General features: G+C 34.6%; 2 protein-coding genes across 3 annotated transcripts; one reads left to right on the top strand and one right to left on the bottom strand.

Annotated features, from left to right (window-relative positions):
• The first annotated feature begins 395 nt into the window (after positions 1 to 395).
• Positions 396 to 4,816, top strand: LOC108808926 (phosphoenolpyruvate carboxylase 2). The gene is made up of 11 exons (XM_018581032.2): positions 396 to 503; positions 604 to 821; positions 928 to 1,319; positions 1,769 to 1,853; positions 1,928 to 2,150; positions 2,233 to 2,336; positions 2,413 to 2,497; positions 2,571 to 2,725; positions 2,819 to 3,817; positions 3,901 to 4,287; positions 4,372 to 4,816. Exons 2-11 carry the CDS (start codon positions 654 to 656, stop codon positions 4,666 to 4,668), a joined length of 2,895 nt encoding a protein of 964 aa, XP_018436534.2. The 5' UTR covers positions 396 to 503; positions 604 to 653; the 3' UTR covers positions 4,669 to 4,816.
• Positions 4,817 to 5,343: 527 nt separating this feature from the next.
• LOC108808928 (inactive TPR repeat-containing thioredoxin TTL3) lies at positions 5,344 to 8,480 on the bottom strand. 2 transcript variants are annotated; one of them, XM_018581034.2, is made up of 8 exons: positions 8,323 to 8,480; positions 7,227 to 8,166; positions 6,947 to 7,142; positions 6,690 to 6,871; positions 6,286 to 6,619; positions 6,002 to 6,206; positions 5,804 to 5,910; positions 5,344 to 5,702 (listed from the first exon to the last, which is right to left on the bottom strand). In XM_018581034.2, the coding sequence occupies exons 2-8, from the start codon at positions 8,081 to 8,083 to the stop codon at positions 5,550 to 5,552; spliced, it is 2,034 nt and encodes a 677-aa protein (XP_018436536.2). In that variant the 5' UTR covers positions 8,084 to 8,166; positions 8,323 to 8,480; the 3' UTR covers positions 5,344 to 5,549. The 2 variants fall into 2 exon arrangements, with proteins under 2 accessions (XP_018436536.2, XP_018436537.2); XM_018581035.2 differs by having other exon boundaries at positions 7,227 to 8,184; positions 8,323 to 8,438.
• Between the last annotated feature and the right edge of the window lie 16,014 nt (positions 8,481 to 24,494).

The following is a 24,494-nucleotide window of genomic DNA, read 5'->3' as shown; positions in this document are numbered from 1 at the left end:
TCGGATATTTAATGAATTTCGGTTCGGATTCGGTGCTACTTTTTCGGATCGGGTTCGGTTTGGTTTTTCGGATTCGGATTTTTTGCCCAGTCCTAATAATGATTGTAGCATAAATGGTTAAGATTATCATCTAAATTGGCATCAACCGAATGATTAGTGACTTGGTGTAGATGTTGTTGTTGTTTATTGGTCAAATGTGTTAACACTATCCCATAAAATTATGTTAGATAAGTTTTTAAAAAATATATGTAAGATTCTTACCATAAATATGATAAAGAGTGAAACTACAAAAAGATTTGTTCAAGAAAAAAAAAGAAGGTTACAAAAATACTTTTCAATAAATTAAATAAAAAGATAAAGAGAGTTTCAGCTATAAATAAGGTACAACTACACATCGAATGGACTAGATTTGGCTACTGAGATTTCTTTTGGTTCTAAACACTTTCAGAAAAACTAAAATAAACTTTATCAACTGTCTCTTCTCCTTCCATCATCTTTCTCGTGTACGAAACTTCTCGACCCTCTTTACTCTGCTTTACCAAATTATATCTCCGTTATTTACGCGTGTCAATCTGAAAATCTCTGGTGTTTTTTTTGTATTAGATTTGAGGACTAAGGTTTAAAACTGGGAAGGAGAGAAAGAAGCATCAGCCATGGCTACTGGAAGTTTGAAGAAGATGGCTTCCATTGATGCTCAGCTCAGGCTTATTGCTCCTGCAAAAGTCTCTGAAGACGACAAGCTCGTGGAGTACGATGCTCTCTTGCTGGATCGGTTTCTTGACATTCTCCAGGATTTGCATGGAGAAGAAGTCAGAGAGTTCGTATGTTTATCTCTTTAACTTTGTTATCTGAACTGATTTTGTGTTCGCTGTTTCTCCTTTTGTTCTGAAACAGAAAATGTTTTGTTTTGTTGTTTGTGTCTAAAAGGTTCAAGAATGCTACGAGGTTGCTGCCGATTACGATGGGAACCGCAACACTGAGAAGCTAGAGGAGCTTGGAAACATGCTGACGAGTTTGGATCCTGGAGATTCAATCGTTGTCACGAAGTCATTCTCCAACATGCTTAGCTTGGCTAATCTTGCTGAGGAAGTCCAGATTGCGTACAGGCGCAGGATCAAGAAGCTTAAGAAAGGAGATTTCGCTGATGAGGCCTCTGCAACAACGGAATCTGATATTGAAGAGACTCTCAAGAGGCTCTTGCAGCTTAGCAAGACTCCTGAAGAGGTGTTTGATGCTCTCAAGAACCAGACTGTTGATTTGGTCTTAACTGCTCATCCTACTCAATCTGTTCGTCGGTCTTTGCTTCAAAAGTTTGGAAGGTTTGCTTCTGAGTCCTAGACATTTTGGTTTCTTGTTACTTTGTTTAGCTTTAGGCCTGCGGGTTCGGTTAGTTCGGTTATTCTGCGGTTAGTTCGGTTTACTGAGTTCGGGTAGTTCAGTTTACGGTTAGTTCAACATAAATCTTACCAAATTAAAGTTTTTGTTCGGTATTTCGGTTAGTTTGATTTTTGAAAATCCTACTGAAATTTTAATTTTGTTTATTTTGGTTTAATTTTGTTAAAATTCAGGATTAGTTTCATTTCGATAAATTTGGTTTATTCGGTTCAAAATATGGTTTAGTTCGGTTTGGGTTTTTGGTATAGTTTGGGTAAATTCCTTTTTAAAAGAAAATCCAAATAACCAATTACCGAACCAAAAACCGATTCTTTAGAAAACCTACCGAATCTAACCGAACTTCAGAGTGAACTAACTGAAATTTTGTTACCAGGATTCGTGATTGCTTGACACAGTTATATGCAAAAGACATTACTCCTGATGATAAACAAGAACTCGATGAAGCTCTTCAACGAGAGGTATACACAAAGTGAAGCTTTTTTTATTATTGCTTTGCATTATACTTAAAACTATTGTGTTTTGCTGGGACCAGATTCAAGCTGCTTTTCGCACTGATGAGATCAGAAGAACTCCTCCTACACCACAAGATGAGATGAGAGCGGGGATGAGCTACTTCCATGAGACAATCTGGAAAGGAGTTCCTAAATTCCTGAGACGTGTTGACACTGCTTTGAAGAACATTGGCATCAATGAGCGTGTTCCTTACAACGCTCCTCTCATTCAGTTCTCTTCTTGGATGGGTGGAGACCGTGATGGTACCCTACACTGTGATTACTTCTTTGTCGTCCTGAAAACATGAATTGGTTTTTTAACTATTAAACATGTCTTAATCTCTAGGAAACCCTCGAGTCACTCCTGAAGTTACAAGAGATGTATGCTTACTAGCAAGAATGATGGCTGCTAATCTCTACTTCTCCCAGATTGAAGATCTTATGTTCGAGGTCAAGAAACGTTTACACTCATACTCATCACAGCTTCCTTAGTTTCTTTGGATGTTAATGTTAGGTTTATTTGCAGATGTCCATGTGGCGTTGCAATGAGGAACTTCGTGTTCGTGCAGAAGCTCAAAGATGTGCCAAAAGGGATGCCAAACACTATATAGGTGTGTGTTTTACCTTCTTGCTCGTTTAATATACTGCTACGGTATGTTTGATGTGCGTTCGATTTTTTTGTAGAATTTTGGAAACAAATCCCTTCAAATGAGCCATACCGAGCCATCCTTGGAGACGTGAGGGACAAGCTTTACAACACACGTGAGCATGCTCGTCAGTTACTGTCCAGCGGCGTTTCAGACGTTCCTGAAGACGCGATTTTCACTAGTGTGGAGCAGGTGCGTTCTCTAAGACTGAATCCAAACTGAAAAATTTGTCTTCTTGTTTGATTTGCATTTTTAGCTAACTAAACCTTCTGTTTCATTCCAAAGTTTTTGGAGCCGCTTGAGCTTTGTTACAGGTCTCTCTGTGATTGTGGTGACAGACCTATTGCTGATGGAAGCCTACTAGATTTCTTGCGGCAAGTGTCGACATTCGGACTTGCACTTGTGAAACTTGACATCCGTCAAGAATCTGACAGACACACAGATGTCTTGGACGCTATCACACAGCACTTAGGTATTGGATCCTACAAAGAATGGTCAGAGGAAAAGAGACAGGACTGGCTCTTATCCGAGCTAAGCGGGAAACGTCCTCTCTTCGGACCTGATCTTCCCAAAACCGAAGAGATCGCTGACGTGTTAGACACTTTCAAAGTCATTTCAGAGCTTCCTTACGATAGTTTCGGTGCGTACATCATCTCCATGGCCACCGCTCCATCAGACGTCCTCGCTGTTGAGCTCTTGCAACGCGAATGCGGAATCACTCATCCTCTGAGAGTCGTCCCTTTGTTCGAGAAGCTAGCGGATTTAGAAAACGCTCCTGCTTCCGTCGCACGTCTCTTCTCGATAGAGTGGTACAGAAACAGGATCAACGGTAAGCAAGAAGTCATGATCGGGTATTCAGACTCGGGGAAAGACGCTGGACGTTTGTCCGCGGCGTGGCAGTTGTACAAGACGCAAGAAGAGCTTGTGAAGGTTGCAAAAGAGTTTGGAGTCAAGCTCACGATGTTTCACGGGAGAGGTGGGACTGTAGGCAGAGGTGGTGGACCGACTCATCTTGCTATCTTGTCTCAGCCTCCGGATACCATTCACGGGCAGCTCAGGGTAACGGTTCAAGGAGAAGTCATTGAACAGTCTTTCGGAGAAGAGCATTTGTGCTTTAGGACTCTTCAGCGTTTCACGGCTGCTACGCTTGAGCATGGAATGCATCCACCGGTTTCTCCTAAACCGGAGTGGCGTGTCCTTATGGATGAAATGGCTGTGATTGCCACTGAAGAGTACCGTTCTGTTGTCTTCAAGGAGCCTCGTTTCGTTGAGTACTTCCGTCTGGTAAGTTCTTTAACCAACACACTTGCAGACTTGTCCTTACTTCTGTCTGTTAAGTTCTTTAAGCAACTCTCTTTGTGTTACAGGCAACACCTGAGCTTGAATATGGAAGGATGAACATAGGAAGCAGACCATCAAAGCGAAAACCAAGCGGAGGCATTGAATCTCTACGTGCAATCCCATGGATCTTTGCGTGGACTCAGACGAGGTTTCACTTGCCAGTGTGGCTAGGCTTTGGAGCCGCATTCAAACGTGTGATCCAGAAGGACGCAAAGAATCTCAACATGCTCAAAGAGATGTACAACCAGTGGCCATTCTTCCGTGTCACAATCGATCTAGTCGAAATGGTTTTCGCCAAAGGAGACCCTGGAATCGCTGCTCTCTACGACCGTCTCCTCGTCTCTGAAGAACTTCAACCCTTTGGTGAACAGCTTCGAGTTAACTACCTAGAGACCAGACGCCTCCTCCTCCAGGTATGAGCTTTGCTTTAACTACAAGATGTTCAGTCTGATAGAAACCGTGCAAAACACGCTAATTAACCAGCGTTCCTTAACCAGGTTGCTGGTCACAAAGACATTCTTGAAGGTGATCCATACTTGAGGCAAAGGCTGCAGCTACGTGACCCATACATCACGACATTGAACGTGTGCCAAGCCTACACGCTGAAGCAGATACGTGACCCGAGCTTCCACGTTAAAGTGAGGCCACATTTGTCTAAAGACTACATGGAGTCTAGTAAACCAGCGGCTGAGCTCGTTAAGCTGAATCCAAAGAGCGAGTATGCACCTGGACTTGAAGACACTGTTATCCTCACCATGAAGGGTATAGCCGCTGGTATGCAGAACACAGGTTAAGGCATTTTAATTTCATCATTTCAAACCGTCTTTGTACTATTCCCTAAAATCTCTGCTTAAGTATTATTATTCTACGATGTGATAATCTCTCTGAAGCTTACGTACGCTTTTCTTACGAGTATGATATGATAATTTCTTGTTAAGCTTATTCGTGCTGTGTTATGTCTATCATACGGCTAAATTGGACTAACTGACTCAAATAAAATCTGATATGTGTTCTCCTTGTGTGACTGATCTGTACTTTGATCACTGGATATTTTCTGTTCCAGTCAGTTTACTACTAACTTCATTGTATTAGGTTTTGGGCTTGAAAATCTCTGTATTCTACTACGAGATCGTGAACTCACCTGAAAGGTTTTAGAGTGTGTAAACTACAAAGACTATACATGACTTAAGTTGATTCTTATAAAAAACGGGTCTTGTTTTCTCTTGATGCAGTGATTTATTAATATGTGTGAATTGATGCCTGTTTCATCAGATGCTGTCTTCTTATTTGTAATATGTAATTCACTACTGTCTTTTTTACTCATTGATCCTCTCTTACTATATGTCCCTTCATTTCTTCTTTCTTCCTCTGGTTGAGTCAACCCCACACATGCAGAACAACTCTGCTCTGTTTCTTGCATAGCTCTTTATCGCGTTAATAGAGAATCTAGCACCTATGAATACAAGCCGGACGTGAAGCTTTGCATATTTTGAATACTTCTGAACACTTATCGTTCAAAGCAAGCAGAGTCAAACCTCACAAAAATATGTAGAAAAAAAAAGAAAGAATGAACAATTTTGTTGAATGATAGAATAGCTCTTCTCTTATGTCTTAAAAATAGGCTCTTGGGATCAAACTAGGGAAACAGATAATGATGATGATATATGCTTTTGTATTATAGGATGATTTGCTTTATAGAGTCCTCAAGAAACTGGTGGCTCGGACATATCATCTCCTTCACCTTGTCTCCATTCTTATACATCTTAAACGTCGGAACTTTCCTGATACTCTCTGCCTTCGCCAACGCCAAGCTCTCCTCCACATCCACCTAAAATAACGTTTCACTTTTCCTCAGTTCCAACATCTGACGTTACAAGAAACTGTGATATCAAAAATGCATTTTTTTTTGGAGAGTGGTGGTGTATATACCATGAAGAAATGTACTAATGGATACCGAAGGCATAAAGTGTTGATGAAGGGAGATATCTCTTCGCATTGTCGGTTTGATGATGACTTGAAATGAAACACAGAAACACCTGAAAAAAGAAAACATGTTTCCACTTTTTGAGCAAAAATTTCAAAACCTTTCAGACACAAAGTAGAGTCTTCTTATGTTTAAAAACTTACCGGGAAGTGAGACAACGTTCTTGAACTTATCCAAAGTTGAAACCGCTTCAACTTGGTTATTGTATCCTCCTAAGCTTTTAGATTCTTGACTTCTGTTCATCACCGCGGTTTTCGCTCTCTCTAAAGACTCCGCAACTTCACCATCTCCTGGAAGTTCCCTTCTCACAAACTCATAATCTCTAACCGCATCTTCCCATCGACCAAACTACATTTCAAACAAAAACATTGTCATTCAAACACACACACTACGTTAATAACTGACCAAACTGAGTTCTAATCATCACCTTTCCGTATGAAGCAGCTCTTCTTAGAAGCGCCTTGATGTAACTAGGATGAATCTTAAGTGCTTGGTTACAGTCTTCAACTGATTTCTCCCATAAACCGAGCTTATACCAACAAGCTGCTCTATTGCAGTACAAAACCGAGTTCGAACCATCGTGTTCGAGCCCGTCTCCATAAGCTACACTCGCTTCAGAGTATCTCCCTGTACTAAACAGCTCATTACCACGAGTACGTGCCTTCACAACCATCTTGACATTGTTTAAAACCGACACAAGCTCGGGATTGGTCTGATCTAGCACCGCAGCTCTCTCTGCCTTTACAACACCGTTTTCGAATCTGCAACAAACCTTACCATCTTTAAATAAAATCAAAACAAGCATCATAAATGTTTTGTAAAGCTCTTTACCTTCCTAATGCCATATCAACTTGAGACTGGATAGAGAGGACATAAGCTTCAGCGACCATACCGAAGAGTTTAGCTTGTGGTTGAGTGTGGTAATGATCATTTCTTGGAACGGAAGATATACAGAAATCTGAATCCTCTATTTGGTTAAGACGCAACAAGGCTTCAGCTTTACATGCTACAAGCTGTTAAAAAAGACATCAAAGTTAGTTAAAATCATTACAAAACTGGTTTATGTTTTTGTCGGTGATCTCTGAAACCTGAGGAGACGAATCAGCTCCTTTCGCAATAGCTGCATCGGTTTCTTTGATCACCGTTCTCCAATCTCCGATCTTCCTAGCCTCCCAGCAACGGCGGAGATGCTTCTCCAGCGTCTGCAGCCGTTGGAGATCGGTTTGATCCGGACACTGACCGGAGAAACAAAGATGCCGCCTCGCATTCTCAGCTTCTCCCAATCTACACCGACAAAGATAAAAGATTAACCAACTCAATAATCATCATTAAACTTAAAAGACACAAACAAAGATTGATTATACTTACCTGAGATAGAGTGAAGCTAGTCTTTGGTGAGCTCTAGAGTAAGACGGATCAAGCCTCACAGCTTCGAGACATTCTTTAACGGCTTCTCCTAACCGTTTCAACGCCGTTAACGCAGCCGCGCGGTTACTTCTGTACGCTGCGTTTTCCGGTGACAGTGAGATTGCTCTGTCGTATAAAGACAGAGCTTCCGAGAAGTTCCCTCTTCTGTACATATCGTTCCCTAGTCTCTTCACCTCCTCCGAGCTTTCACCGGAGTGGTTCAGATTCCCGGCGGTTCCTCCTCCGACGCCGGCGCTGCGTACGACGTTTCCGTGTCCGTAGTTACCGGATCCCGTGCAGAGAGTCTCTGTCCTGCTCGAGGTCCGAGCCGCCATTCCGGTTTTCAAGATCCGACCCGACGGGCAAATGTTGCCGGCGGGTAAAACGGCGGGACTCGGTGACACCGCCGACGTGGCGCCGCTTCCGCCGGAGGCCGAGTAGAAGCTAGAGCCGGAGAAGATCAACGGCTTTCCCGTCGAAGAGGATCTCCTGTGACCCGGTTTGAGATTCTTAACCGCCGGCATTGCGGATCCGGGTACACCGGAAATCTCGCCGGAGTGGCTTTTTTTACAAGTCACCGACGGTTTTCCGGAAGCGGAGCCGGAGGAACCGGAGCTGCTGGTGGGAGTCGCTGCCGCCGAGGAAGCGGAGGAGGAGGAGACACGTGGCATTAAGGTGGAAACGGGAGAGCCGAGATCGAGTTCTCGGAAGTCTGGTTTGTTGATGACGTCATCGTCGTCGTGTCTTTGTAAACTCAATGAGTCACGGAACCTTCCTGTAATGGCAGGTTCTAACGAAAGGCTTCTAGAATGAGACATCCTCGTACTTTTTGATCTAATGGCTTCCCTCAGCTTCTTCTTCTTCTTCTTTCTTCTCAGAAGTCAGAAACTCAAGACCGAAGCTAAAAGAGAAACAAGTACTGTTCAGAGAAGAGAGAGAGAAAGAAAATAAAAAAATAAAAGATAGATCTCGTGATAAATAGAAAGGAAGAAGCAAAGAATGAAAATGGGAAAAAAATAAATAATTTAGTATGGAGTTTTTAATAAATGTAATTAACCTTGATCTGGGATTAGGACATTGATCTTCTTCTTCTGATGTTCATCACGAGTCTCTCTCTCTTTACTTCCCGTGTCCTCACGGCTGCTTGTCGTTGAATGGACAAATACAGTGATTTACCACAATTTTAATTCTTAGTGTATTTATTAGTCTCGTTTATATTATTATAAATAAACCACATAAAGACTAAAATAGTTGACTTTTGTGTTTAGATCACCACTACTCGAAACAAACTAATTAAGACTTTCGTGTCTTATAGTATGAAATTCATAATCTAATTTGTTTAATAATTTTGGAATATTATCATGCATTGCTTCGTGTTGAGGAAAACGAAATATCAATGTATCTATATCATACATTGCATTTGTTTAAGGAGTAGTGTACTACATTAAATATATATATTACTCTTAAATCATAATTTATTTATAGTAATAGCCTCTGACGTGATTTGATTTAATTCTTTTTGCCCAAAAATGTCAAGGCACGCAGATTCAAGCACGTTCACTCATGTTCCCAGAAATGTTACCCTATCAAAATTTAATTTTCTTACAACATTTATTGATTAGTATAGAATAGTATAAACAGGGTATTTTCAGAATTTAGCGCTAAACCTTAGATCATCTCCAACTCCACTCTATTTTTCACTATAAAATAGAGTTTAGAGTAAAAAATACTCTAATGGTACTCTATTTTTCACTCTATAATAGAGTGAAAAATAGGTTTACTCCAAATATAGAGTAAATTGTTTATTCTTTGTTCATCATTCTATTTTCTACTCTAAAATAGAGTACTATTAGAGCAAACTCCATCTCTATTATAGAGTTACTCTATTTTAGAATAAAAAATAGAGTGAACCCTTAAAGATACTCTTACTAGGATATTCAAAGCAAGGCCCTGTACCTATTATCATTTTCTTGTTTTTTTGGTTGCTTTTATTTATTTATCATATCCACTTCTAGGTGCGTTGTACAGAACTCTAGCATTTAATTTACTCTTCAATTGATTAAATTTCTAAATTGCTTTGGTTATTTCTTAGTCATTCAAATATTATCAAGTGTATCATTACAAAGTAAATTCACACAAGTAATTAATATTTCCCCCGTTTCAAGTTATTTGTCGTTGTAGAGAAAATTTTTTGTTTCAAAATAAGTGTCGTTTTTAATTTTCAATGTAAAATTTATTGACATTAGTAATGTAAAATTTTTCTATTGGTTGAAATATGGTTAGGTGTATTAGTAATAATATTTTTTATTTTGAAAATATGTAAAACTAAATGTTTTTCTAATATGCGTACGTAAACTCAGAACTACAACTAATATAAAACGACGGATGGAGTAAGTAGCATTCTGAAAAGTAATAACAATTGAGTGTTTCACAAAAGGGAAATAAGAGTATTTCAAAATAATTTTAGGGCTTATTTGCACAATAACCTAAATCATAATTGAAATGAAGTGGATGTCATTGATTTTGACATAATGTAATAACTAACATTTGTGCCAATTATTATCCGGTTCTACCCCTTCTCCCTGTAACTATCCAGTGACTTTTGTGTTGTTAGAGATGATGTGGCCAAAATAAATATATGGTGAATGAGACATTTACGTATGATGTCAACTAAATAAGATGTAGCCAAAATCTAGTGCACACTATTTTTAACGATAATACCAAAATCATCCACATCACTATTTTACCTCTAATTAGTAAATATATATCCTAGTTAGTAAACTATAAACCAAATATAATCTATAAAAAATTATTAAATATTTAAAATTTATCAGCCACAATATAGAACATAGATATTAAATCTTATCCCATCCAACTAAATATTAAAACCTAGACAAATCCTCTAGTTACTAAATCTAAACTCAAATAACTGAACTATAAACCCAAACAAAATTTATGTAAGATGATGCCAATTTTCTCAACATAACCACATAGTATAGAACATTTATAAATAGTATAGAAAATTGACCCAGACCCAACTTTTAAATACTAAACCCTAAATTGTTATCACTAAACCCAAACTTGGAAATGTTAACCCACATCCGAAATCTAAACCCAAACTGAACTATAAACCCAAACAAAATTTATATAAGATACTGCCAATTTTCTCAACATAACCACATAGTATAGAACATTTATAAATAGTATAGAAAATTGACCCAGACCCAACTTTTAAATACTAAACCCTAAATTGTTATCACTAAACCCAAACTTGGAAATGTTAACCCACATCCGAAATATAAATAGTTTCTCCCGTTTTCAAATAATGACATTTATCAGGTTCATAATAATATATTACATGGTGGATATAGTATAGTACTTTTAGAGTGTACATGAAACTAAACTTTAATTCTCATTCAATAATTCAGGGGATTTTAGTAGTAAGGTTATATGAATGTTGTACTACTATATTATTGAATACAATAGACTGACACAACGACATGGATATGTTCATATCACTAATACAAGTAACGGAGCAACGAGGGTGAGTCATTGAACCCCCCAGATGATAACACTAAACCCTAACCTGGAAATGTCAACCCACATCCGAGATATAAACAGTTTCCATTGTTTTCAAATAATGACATTCACCATGTTCATTATACTATACTACATAGTGGATATAGTATAGTACTTTTAGAGTGTACAAAGAATTGAACTTTAGTTCTCGTTCAATCATTCATGAGACTTTAGTAGCAAGGTTATATACATGTTGTACTACTATATTATTGAATAGAATATACTAACATTACAATATAGATGAGGTCATATCAGTAATACAAGTAATAGAGAAACGAGGGTGAGTTGGTGAAACTCAACCCAGATGATAAAACTATATCCTAACCTGGAAATGTCAACCCACATCCGAGTTATAAACAATTTCTCCCGTTTTCAAATATTGACAGCCACCATATTATTACACTGTTAAGAAATAGTATAGAAATATGTCACAAATAGTATGCTAACCTTACATAAATAGTTAAATTATAGAATATAGTATACTATTTCGTTCACCGAATATGGTATAGACGTCGAGTTCATCTTCTTCAATTCTTCTTTTTCCAAACGTGTTGATACACCTTCATTTCGTTCACCGTCGTTATTCTTCACCACCATATAAAGATCATTTTTATCTCTTCTTCTTTTTTCGACACAACAACGCTTCTACCGGTCCGCCATTGTAATTTGTCACCATTGTATCACTAAAACAAAAACAGAACCAGAGTATAAAACAGAAACAGAGTAAAAAAACAAAAACAGAATATAAAAGCAAAATCATGATTGTGAAACTGAAAATCAATAAGTTAAAGAGAAGGAAGAAAAAATGAAATAATTGGTGTTTTTACTCACCGTGTACGTCTTCATTGTTGCTTCTTCTTTACCATAATTGGCTTTCTTTTTTGTGAGAAAAAATTATTCAAGAACATCATTTGAGTGGAAGAAGACTTTCACCTTTTGCAGAGTCACCAAAACCATATACGTATGAGAGAGAGTGTGGTTTTCTAAGAGCCACAAGTTACTTTTCCTAATTATTATTATTAATCTATTTATTTTTTTCTTGCAGGTTTCACCGGTTGTTTGAGAGGGACAATATGGCTATTTTTTATAATGTGGAGGTTGTATATGGTTGAGTTAGGTATTTTAGATATTAAGTGAATTATAATTTGTTTGAAGGTTATACAGCCAAATTCCCCATAATTTAATAACTTTGGGTATTAAAATTAATGTTTGACCAACTAAAATGAGAAAATAGTTATAAAAGACTTAGATGAGAAAATGCCACCTAGGGTTTTCAACCTGGTATTCAGAGATAGCACACTATCGAAAGATAAAATTATATTCCGAAGTAGATGTATTAAATCAAGCCAGCAAAACTTTTGTTCTAAGGCACCATATTTATTGGTCGAACAAAAAAAGCATCATATTTATTGTAATATTATAACTTTATATTTGCAATAGAAAGTAATCTTGTGTGACAATAATAGTCTGTTCATATTTAAATGAAGGTAATGAATATTTCAAGCCTCTTCTTATTGCGTGTTGAGAAGAGAGCAAAAAGTGGTTTAATTTATAAAAAACGAACAACAAAAAGCGATAAAATGAAAGTTCATTATCTAACAGTGCTGGCAATTTATTTATTTTGGTTAACGGGTGTCCATTGAAAAGCCTGTCGTAGTTCTCTTTTCTTTTTGGGGATTACTATTTAATTATTTAAATTTATTAAACAAAACTAGTTAATAACTTAATACTCATAACTACTACTTTCTAGTACTACAATCTCATTATTAATTTTGAAGACCATGGCAATTCCATATGTCACGTACCGTTCGTTCGGACCTAAGCTCAAGCTGCAAGCATTTTTTTTTTTTGTCATCTGGTAGATTAAGATTAGATCAAACAAAGTTTTACAAACAAAGCCGGCAAGGATATAGTCTATCCTTCCGGAGCCATGTGCCAGCGAGATAAGATATATCACCCGGAGACCACAAATAGACATAATACAAGGTTCTAAAGCTAAACCAAGACAATGAAAAAAGTTGAAAGGCATGATAAAACAGATACTCTAGAACGGTGCGCTCAACCTTGCATTCAAAGACGAAGTAACCTAAAGTGAACTCATTCACAGCTAACCCATTTGAGAAGAGCAGAGCAGCGAGATAGACAAGAAGCACCCGAACATCACCAATACATAAACTGAACCGAGAGAGGTTAGTATCTTTAACCGAAGCTGAATGCACCTTTCAATCCCAACTAAGACTCGCCATTGGACCTTGAGTATGCTCTCTATGCGCCTCAAACGCACCATCACCCCACGGCGAAACCTATAAAGCTTCCCGAAAACGTCTTATTCACAGCCAGTAATAGGACAAAACCACTCCAAATCCAGGACTATTACGAACAGATCAGCGGCAATCGACTAACACAGAACATTTGCTCTGATATACAACTATCTCCTTCAGGATTTCTCAAAGCTAAAGGTGAGCTCACAAAAAGCTATTCCCATCAACGATCAAGCACCACCGGAATTGACTCCACAGAACATAAGCAGCAGTACTCAGCCCAAGCACGACACCATGCCACATCTGTAGCAAAACCTCACACCCTTTCACACTGGCCACTACTGCTAGTCCCTTCGAAGAAAACAAGAGTAGAAACTGTTTCCAAACCTCACGCGCGGACATTGACACAACCGGAGACAAGATCTACAAAAGGAAAACAAGATCTGAACGGTCAAACACCATAAAAGCCGACTCCCTTCCCCTACAACCGAAGACGCCTCGTCGATGCTCCAAAGGGGGCCCCAAAACGTTGAATCTAGCTCTCCCAGACCAAATCTAGGGTTCCAACGTCAACGTCGAGCAAGCCCCAACCAGAGACACCATACATATTGACATCAAACACGAAAAGCTGCAAGCATTATGCATGCCTTTATTAGTTCTAATTACTCAAGGTGCCACACTCTCATATCATTTTCAAATGAAAACTCAAATATTTCTGGATGATCATTTTTTCAACGGGTTAACGCTCTATAAAATTTAAATAACAAACAGAAAGGATTTTTTTTGTCAAACAGTAAGGATATTTAAATATAACGAAAATAGATAGGCAAAAAAATATTATAAGAAGAATGTAGGGGCAGAATAGAGATGAAATGCAGATGTTGATCACGCCAGCTGGTTCTTAGCCTCACCGATGTGTCTTCCAGCTAAGCATACAGTCAACGTTAACACCGTTAAATTTCAATAACGGATTATTTTGCTAACACCGACGAATTATTCGAAAACAGTCCTCGAGCCCGCCAAACTGACTAGTGACGACGGCGACTCACCAATTTACTAAATCTCGGTTCAACAAAACCGGCCTTCTTGGTAACTTAAACCGGCTATTTTCCCACTTAAACAAAACAAACATGCATAGTATATGTAAGTAGACAGGTCTATTGTCTAGTTACATTAAACATTTGTAACATGTTCTCTTTAAGCACGAACTAGTTGCTTTTCAAATGCCATGTGTAAAGGCTCGTAGATTAAAATTTGGAATATCATAATATTTTGATTGATCCAAATAATCTATTAATAATTTTAATAATTTTAATAATTTCAATAATTTCTTCCAGTTTTAAGTTTGATATATAGGATTTTGACAGAACCATTTGCATTAATTAGCAAAGACAACAGCAATAACAATCAGTCTGTTTATTCAAACGCATGTCACACTGTTTGTTCCACTAGAGACATACGGAACATAACACAATGCTCAGATTGTAATTATGATTGTGAATGGACCCAGCTAAAAATAGATAAAAGAGGAAATGTGTGGATTGGAAAATATATGCCATTACCAGCTAATGATGTGTGTTACATCATTTTTTTGATCAAGTGTGTTATATCTGTGAATAGACCAAACCAGGCTAACCAGCTGTCCAAGATTGAAAGCTGAAGGTGTACTGCAAAGATCATAATCTTTTACAGTTTTTCCAGTCGGCAAACATAATACTTAATTAGTTACAGTATTTAATTAAAATGACGTTTGATTTATTCAAGACATGGATTTGAGTTGGGAAATCGGCCAATTCATACATCAACAGAGGACCGCGGTCCCGATCAGTACATACACTATGTACATGTGCTAAAACATACATCAACTCACGTTTTTTAAAAAATTTCATACATCAACTCTTACTTTTCGGTTAATTCATACATTGACCGTCTTACCTTTAGTCAAACTATAACGGTGTATTATGTGAACTTAACGGATGCTGACATGGTTTTTATATTTTTTATTTAATTAATAAAATAAAAATAAAATCATTTTATATATGTCATTTCGGGGTATCGAACCCGGGTTCAGCCATATTTGAAACACTCACTAAACCATTGTGCCACAAGAATATATTGATAATGTTATCTATTGTGTCTTACTTATATATATAATTTGTTCGTATATTTCTAATTCTAAAATTAACTCCACAAAATATATATAAATTTCGAAAAATTATTATAAAAATTTTGAATTTGAAAATAAATTTGAAAAAAACATTTGAGAATAACTTTCGAAAAATAAAATATAAAAAATATTTGAAAATAAATTTCGAAAAATTATTATAAAAATTTTGAATTTGAAAACATAGAATTCAACACTATTAAATAAATATTTTTATTTTTAGTATTTATTTAAATAATCATTTATATTTAATTTATATTATAAAAAGTTTTAATTTGAAAATATAGAATTCAAAACTATTAAAAATATTTTTATTTTATTATTTATTTAAATAATTATTTATAATTACTTTTATATTTGATTTATAATAATAAAAATAATAGTTTTTAATTCTATGTTTTCAAATTCAAACTTTTTATAATATAAATTAAACATAAATTATTAATTAAATAAATTTAATTATATAAATATAAATAATTATTTAATAAAAATAAAAAATAAAAATATTTATTTAATACTTTTAACTTCTAAGTTTTCAAATTCAAAATTTTATAATAATTTTTGGAAATTTATTGTCAAATGATTTTTATATTTATTTGTAAATTTTGAAAATACTTTTTTGATTTTCAAAAATTTTTATTTTGAAAAAAAAAAGATCATAATAACAACAATTAAGGCAATTAACCACAATTCTTAGAATTTATATATATTTTATGAAGCTAATTCTAGATAATTAGAAATATATGAACAAATAATATATATAAGTAAGCTACAATAGATATCAATATCAATATATTTGTGTGGCACAGTGGTTTAGTGAGTGGTTCAAATTGGGATGAACTCGAGTTCGACTCCCTCTTACCACAGTTTTAAACTGGATTTTATTTTTATTTTATTAATTTAATAAAATGTAAAAGCCACGTCATCATCCGTTAAGTCCACATATGACACCGTTATAGTTTGACTAACGGTAAGACGGTCAATGTATGAATTAACCGAAAAGTAAGAGTTGATGTATGAAATTTAAAAAAAACGTAAGTTGATGTATGTTTTAGCACAGGTATGTAGTGTATGTACTGATCGGGACCGCGGTCCTCTGTTGATGTATGAATTGGCCGATTTCCCGATTTGAGTTTGATGGTTTGTTGGGTTGTGCCAGGAGAACATGGAATGTATATAGATACTAGATAAATTAAGAAGTACGGAATATTCTTTTTAGATGCACCTATCTTAAAATCCACATAATTTTGAATCCCACTTTTTTTATAATTGGAGAGTGAATTTTATAACATAGAAAGTGCCAAGCTTAGTAGGAACCACAGCCACGAGATATTTATTATACGAATAAATTACAGAAAAAATCACAATCCTCAAAGTGTGAATGGAAATAGATTTATAATCATATCCCCCAAATACTTCTATCTGTGTAGTAAATGAAACCTTGGAATTGCTTAGCTACTTTGCATGAACTATAGTGAAGACAATTCCTTTAGCTTTTGTAACTACATAAAAATGACAATTATTCATACATAATATATGCATTATTTTATATTGGATTACCTAATACATTTTTGTTGCGATTATTGCCTAATACATGTATTGGTGTTTCGTGGTATATTCTTATCTATCTGTATCTTTCACACCATGATACTTGATAATATAATACAATACTACGTACGAGAATTATCAGGTTTCTTGATTAATATTCGATTAATAATTTTGTGTAAAGCTAACCCACGCCTGTTTAAGCTTAACTACTATGGGTATCCTATGCTTCATCAATATTATTTTATTTCATCTTCAAAATTAAGATCATAATGTCAGTGCAAGCAAAGAATACATGTAGATCGATCGCATTACCGTCCAACCCGCAATTGTTTTTTTTTTTCGTTAACCATAATTTTAAATGTTATCTTCGTTTATTATTCTACTTCTATTTTCGTTGAAATCATCTTATATCTTGATTGGTGGATATACTTTGGTTTGTAGCAATTGGAACGGAAGATGATACTAGCAAATAAAAATCCCAATTCAAGTTATACGAATTGCAGTTTGATGTATATCAACTGTTTCGGTAGTTCCAGAGTTTTTGTTTGTTATGTTTCATGTGTTTTGAATTAGATCATCTTTTTAACTTTTTATTGATACGTGTAACTATGGACGGATAAACATTTTTTTGTCGTTATGGACGATAATTATTATGTTTGAAATTTTGTGAAATACTAAAATTACAATATCAGAATAGCAAAAATAGAGATATAATATCTACTGAAAATACCATAGAAGATTTCAACGTACTTCTTAAATACATTAAACATATAATTTCTTTGTTTAAATTATTATTAATATTATTTTTGACGAAAGGCTTTCAAATATAAAAACATAAATATAAAGGTTTACAAGATAAAGCTAAATAGATTTATAGTAGGAAAAAAACTTGCATCAATGCTTTTTTAATTTTTTGGTCAATGCTAAGCTTAACCAAGTTTGAGATAACTGAAACCACATCCTCTTATAATGTTAGCTATTTATTTCGCAATGATTTTATTTGTCTCGACCTTTGGGGCTATGGTCTTTCGCGAATGGATGATGAGACTTCAAATAAAATCTAGAATTTAACTGATCAATTATACATTGCCATGATTTTATTTGTTGCCACCTGAAGTAGATGCTCTAACATGCATGTGAGCATATGCTGATATGATACGAATCTTTGTTACCTTCATCATCATCTCTTTCGACAATTGAGTTCATTTTTCTTATTGTTATCATGTATCACTCTTCCCTTTAAAAGGAAAATATTATGTTTTTTTTTTGAACTTAGAAAAAAAGCAATAGTTTTATTACAAACATATATTGAAATCTAAATATAATAACTATTTCTAAATTTATATATATATATATATGTTGTGTGTGTGTGTGTGTGAAGTTTAATCATATTCTTTTAGTCACGAACTTCTCTGATAAAAAAATTAAAAACTTCTCTGATAAAAATGAGTAGAACTAAACTACCTATGTGTAGAATATGTGACTTGCTTTTTTAAATGACAATGAAATAGCATTCATTAAAACCTAAATCTAAAATTATTTCTGAATATAATTTTATTTCTATTTTAGAAGAAAAAAAGGTTATACAACAATTTATGACCTTCTCGTGAATGAGGGAGCATATGTGCTGTACATAAACATTCCACATGCCCTATGTCTCAAACTAGGAAAAGTAAAGGAAAAGTATACAATATCAATATGCATGTTCGTTTCGTAGTTGCCGAGGATAACAATCAACGACGATCGACTGAATCAACTTCGTTTTATGAGAGTTACAGTACACTTGCGAATTTGCGATACATATATAAGCTCAAATTGTGATAGAAATATTTTTTGTTTATAACTATTATATAAACCTAATTGAGATCACGAGTTCAATTTCTTTAACATACACAATATTTTTCAATTTATAATTCAAACGGCGTTGTATTGTGTTCCTGGCTTGTTAATCATTTTTGAGTCGAGATTTACTTTACATTCTTTGCCGTCTGGAGAGTTTTTTTCATCTTGCTATTTTTACACTGAAAACACAATCAAAAACTTCTATTTAGGTTTAGAAATGGTTGTCTTGGTCTCTTTTTTAGAAAAAAAACGAACATGAAATGTGGGGGAAAGAGTTAAACAACATGATTGGTGACACATGCTGGTCTTATTTTCCCTGTTGCTCCAGTCAAGCATCATATTCATCGAAATCGAATTTCTCCTCTCCTTTTTTTCTTCTTATTAACATCTTTTTTTGTGTGCAAGCCAAGACACAATTAGTGTTGGTGTAGTCTAGTGTATGAAGTATGATGTAATGTTTGTATATTAATTAATGTTAAATGCTGATTTTCCTTTAGCCAATTAGCTTAGAGAAAAGTTAGTGGATAATTTACTAAAGTAAAGACACTTCGTTACCCAAGTAAAACATCCACAAGTATCTAAAAACGAACAACGATTAGATTCGTTAAAAACTGACATCTATAGTAATCATCATGCACAACATACCTACCTTCCCGCAAAACAAGATTCTTGAAAATTCACTAGTATACCAAAATAATAACACTTTGTCAAAAAAATATTTACAAAACAAGTCGACACGATGTTTAACTCCAACTTTTTGAGCGCAAACTAGAATATGCAATGAACTAACCTGAAAAGCATCAGAAATTAAGACCGGTACATGGGATTATCTTAACCATGAACAGTACATATCAATAGTGTTGATGGCAAATGGGCTAAATTGAATATTTTCAAGCCCAAACTAAACCTCCTTCCGTTGGTGCAAGTGGAACGTTACATGTTAACACTATGCTAACGTTACATAGAGTTCCATTTTATTGCACAGCTTGAGTTACCTATCCTAGCTATCGTAGCTAAGTGGTCTACTTGCTTCAAAAACCTTATAGGAACATAAGAGAACTTATTATATGAACACGCTAAGGACTTAACGTCTTTTACGTAAATGGTGACAGAGGCACCACACCACATCTTATTTCTCTGAGTAGTACCAGTTTGACTAAGTGTATAATACAAAACTTTGGCGTCCCCATTGAAGATTTTTAATGTATAATGTATATCTTAGCTTGCTCATCTCAAAGACGCCCATCCACAAAGCTATTGCTTCAGCTTCAACTGGCGAATAGGTGGTAATGATGGAGGAGCAGCCCTCGGGTATCTGTCTGACTGTCTTCCTCCAAGATTGAGGGTCCAAGTAACACCACACCATCTTTCTTGTTGAGATATCCAAGATGATCTACATAGAATTCAAAAGAGGAGATTTCTTCAGTAGTAGAGTAGCTTTTATTATTCGGTTGTTGTTATACTATCTCAAGCCAAATATATTTTTTCCTAAACACACAAGGGTGGTCTAATGGTAGACAGACTTTACAAAAATTTGAATTCGAATCAACCTCACAAACCATGCGGATATAAAATCATATTTTGGGGTTCATTTAAAATTTTGAAAGTCCATCTGTGAATCGATCTCCTTTTAAAAGATTAGTCCAATGAAACAATTCTTTTTCACAATTGCTCTATTGTAACATGAGGAAGGTTTGCAGGACCGACACATCGGTTCCCAAATTTCAAGTGTTCAATAAATGTAGATCATCCGGCCAATTCTCATAATTGTTTCATTGTTTTCTCCCAACAACACACATCTTCGATCTGCCCTGCTTCCTTGGTGGTTAATGTTAATTAAAGTTAAAAAGTTAATTATAACAAGAATGCTCCTGCTTTCTCATATTACTCCAGTATGGTGAAGAGGATTCTTACATTTTGCATCCGTTACTTTGCATAAGAGAAGAGTGTTATATGCAAAATATAGATACGGCATAAAACGAACCTGATAAACCATGTAGATTCTCATTATACACAATCAAAGTCTTTAACTATGTCTAATTTCAATGCCTAACCAAATTTATTATTTTTAAAAATTTGATTCATACAATTTAAATTGGTTTAAATCATTCTAAATCGATTTAAACCGTTAAAAACCAGTTTAAATTGATTTAAATTAGTTTAAGAAATTGTTTAATTTGTTTTTTTTTGTATCTAATTTTGATAATTTATCAAAATAATTTTATAATTAAATCTAAAAATAAATTATTTAATATGAATGTAAAATATATATAGCATAAGTTAATAATCCGTCAACGCATAAACTCTAATCATTAGTCTTCTACAAAACGTCTTGTTACAAAAACCATTTAAGTCTCAGAGTTAAATTGAATGATGCTGTGGGTGCTAGGTAGGGGCATAAAGCTTGGTGATAAAGACACTGTGTTTTTATAGACATGCATTAACATTACTAGTTACTACGACCTTCTGATATGAGTTAGCTCAGTTGAGCACTTTCTTGGCAAATCTGCCTTAAATTCATTATTCTCGGAAGTTCAGGAATTGTGTGTCACTTCACTAATGACCTTTTATTTCCAAATCTAGATTAAGCTAACATATAGTCCAAATTAACCTTGAGTCTTATTCATTGGGTGGCTTTTACACTGTCTGTTTAATTTGTGGTCAACTACACTGTAGTATATGTTTAGACATTGGCTGTGATTTCTTTAGGATACCATAAACAAAAGTTTACAATAATTTCTATAGAAAAATTGCAATAATTATAGAAATCTTGCAACTCTTGATCAATTACAAAAATATATACAGAAAAAGATTAAAATATCTATTACTTACATTTCTTTTCCTCACTAAAACTACTTTACACTGGCTTGCAATAATAATATAATTATGCATGCTTCATGTCTCTCGGAGAGAACTCTAGTCTCTTTTTGTTCTGGTGGCCTGCCGCCGGAAACCAACCGTTTCTTCTTCTCCATCTTCTCATGTCTTTGTCTGTTTTTTGTGATCATTGTGAATTAAGTTTGGTTATTTTTTAGTCAGATCTGGTAGCTGACGAGTAGATTTGGTTATTTTCTACGAGTAAAACGGTGAACGGTGTGTGGTTTAGCAGTTTTTGTCGGTTTCCGTCTTACTTGTCCAGTGTGATGGACTGGTGGTTAGTGGAGTTCGACAAAGGGTTGGGGTGTAGCTTGTACGTCCGTGCTGCTAGGTTACGAGAGTGGTTAGTTTGCTTTTTGTGCAGCTTTTTTTTTTTGCTTTTTGTGCAGGTTTTGGATCCGTGGAGGTCCTTAGTGGCGGCGTGTGCGGAAGTTGGAGGTGGTGGGCTGCTGGCTCGGCCTCCCTCGTCTTTCCAATGGCAGCACGTCTGGTGGAGACGGGTGTGTTGCTTGCTTATGTATGTGGGTTTTGACCCAAATTTTTGAGAGTTGATGACTCCTGATGGAGCGATGGTTATTTAGTTTTTTTTTTTTAAATTGACTGTTTAAAATTTATTCTTTTTTATGGTTTGCAACTAAACAGTATCAAAAAAATATGATTATTTTTGATATATCATTTAAAATTTATCTGACATAATAAATGAGAAAAATGAAAAATGGCGTATATTTATTTAATTAGTAAATATGTAGATCATATTATATTAAAAATATTAAAAGGATAAATTTTAATTTGTCTTTTTAACATCTCATAGTACTACTCAAAATTAATTATATATGTCATGTGTAAAAGAAACAAAAGACGATCACCAGTTGTATGTTTCTGTCACTTATTTAAATTATCATCAGAGATTGAAAATGGAGAAACGTGGGTGGACCATTATTTATCTTCTTCTCAATTATTGAACACTTCAATCTTTTTTCTCTCTAGATGTTATAGTTAATTTGTTATCACTCGTGTTGCTTCGATTTGGATCTCGATTCACTAACTCGTATACTTATATATCTTAGCTCCAAGCTTTTGTAATTAACTTTACACATATACGAGACTTTTATGGTTTTATTCGTGTGGTTATGGATCTACGTGAGAAACCGAAGCAGTATTATCATGAGAGATTGATAATGTGTAAGGTCTTGTAAAAAGTTTTTTTTTTCTCACTCTTCCAAGCATGTACCAAATCATTTTATTGGGTACTTTTGTTTAATTTTTGAATCTTATCACAACAATTTAATTTTAATAAAAAAATCTCCCAACCCCATATAAAACATCGGTCAGATGTCACCAAGGTTTATCAAAGTAGAACCGGACGGCCATATCTTTTTTTTTGTCAACCTGACGGCCATATCTACATCCACAAAACTAAACATTATAAGAAAATATATCGAGTACTTCAGTTGTTCTCTAGATTTAATATATGCTTAAAATAAACAGACTATTCTAAAATTATCTTTTCAAGAGTTTCATCCTGGCCATATGGCACTAATTATCCTTTTCAGTTTTCGACACTTCTAGATATTACTATTATTCAATCTAGATCCGCCGATTTTCATTTCTTATTTTTTCTGTCATCTTATTTTCTTACATTTAATTTCCAAAGTTTTTAAAAGTAGAAGAAAATCTCCATAATCACCGGCGAAAAGATGATGATGAGAAGTTGTGTAGATACTTTTTTGTTGTCTCCACATGTTATTCACACTCTTGCATCATATGCAAGTTACAGATACAAATATCTGTCAAAGCTTCCTTGAAAAAAGTATAAATTATAATTAGGCACGAATGAATACAATACACTACACATTATTGTACATCATTTTGGTGGATGTAAATTTATAGGATTTTCTTTTTTTTGAACATCAAATCTATAAGAAATTTATACACCGAATGTTTAATAATACAAATTATAATTGGACAATATATGGTTCTTACCCTCTGACAGTATGTGGGACATACGTACGTATAAAACGGTGTAAAGTCAAAGTTGGTCCCGCTTTAGGCTCTCACGAACTACATTTCATGAGTTTATATTTTCCTGATTTTTGTTTTTCATCCTTGACCTACCAAGTCTACTTCTATGATTTTAGTTTTATTTTTAGCTTATCATCTTTTTTATCAACATCATCCTTATAATCTTTTTTTCTCAATGATGATTCTATAAGAAAACACTATTCTATTTAGCTGGTAGAGCTGTTCTGCCTCGTTTAACCTGTTGTGGGTTGATATGGATCAATCGATTTAAATTTTTGAATTGTAGGTGAGAGTTGATTTTATTTTAAGAGGACAAATGCAGATCGATCGAGTTTAAATTGTGGATATCTCTCAATCTACAAACTTTTTAAAATAATATATCAAATTATAATATTTATATTATTCATTATAAATATATTATTTATTATTTTTATAAAAATAGTAAATAATTTAAATATTTATTATTATAATTAATAATGTCGAAATTCCACGGATTATCCATTGTAAAATAAATGCAGATCTAATTATCTTTTTTTTGTGCAAATTCTATGAGTCAGATTTTTGAAAAAATGACCTAATTCACAGGTTGATGAATTAAGCAGAGTGGATTTGATTTGCTTCCCAGTTTTATTAGCTAGCAAGTGCCCATTCAAAAGTATTTATATAACTATACTAACAAATTATTCGTCAGTGGATAAATTAGACATGTTTTAACTGAGCGTAAGATAATTATTTATAGCTAAAACCAATTAAAATTCCTCATTTTAAGCTACAAGTATACAACTACAACCGGAATTCAACCAAATATACGCATTAGCATTTCAATTAGTAACCATATGAAAAGACACTAATTAAAAAATAACATAATGCCTACAGTACGATCCAATTTACAAAATATGTAATTTTGAGACTTTTCTTACAGTTAAAATAAAAATA

This window comes from Raphanus sativus, chromosome 6, assembly GCF_000801105.2.
Source record: "Raphanus sativus cultivar WK10039 chromosome 6, ASM80110v3, whole genome shotgun sequence".
NCBI classification, from domain to species: Eukaryota; Viridiplantae; Streptophyta; class Magnoliopsida; order Brassicales; family Brassicaceae; genus Raphanus; species Raphanus sativus.
Note: the sequence above shows the minus strand (reverse complement) of the source record. Positions and strands in the feature narration are given on the sequence as shown.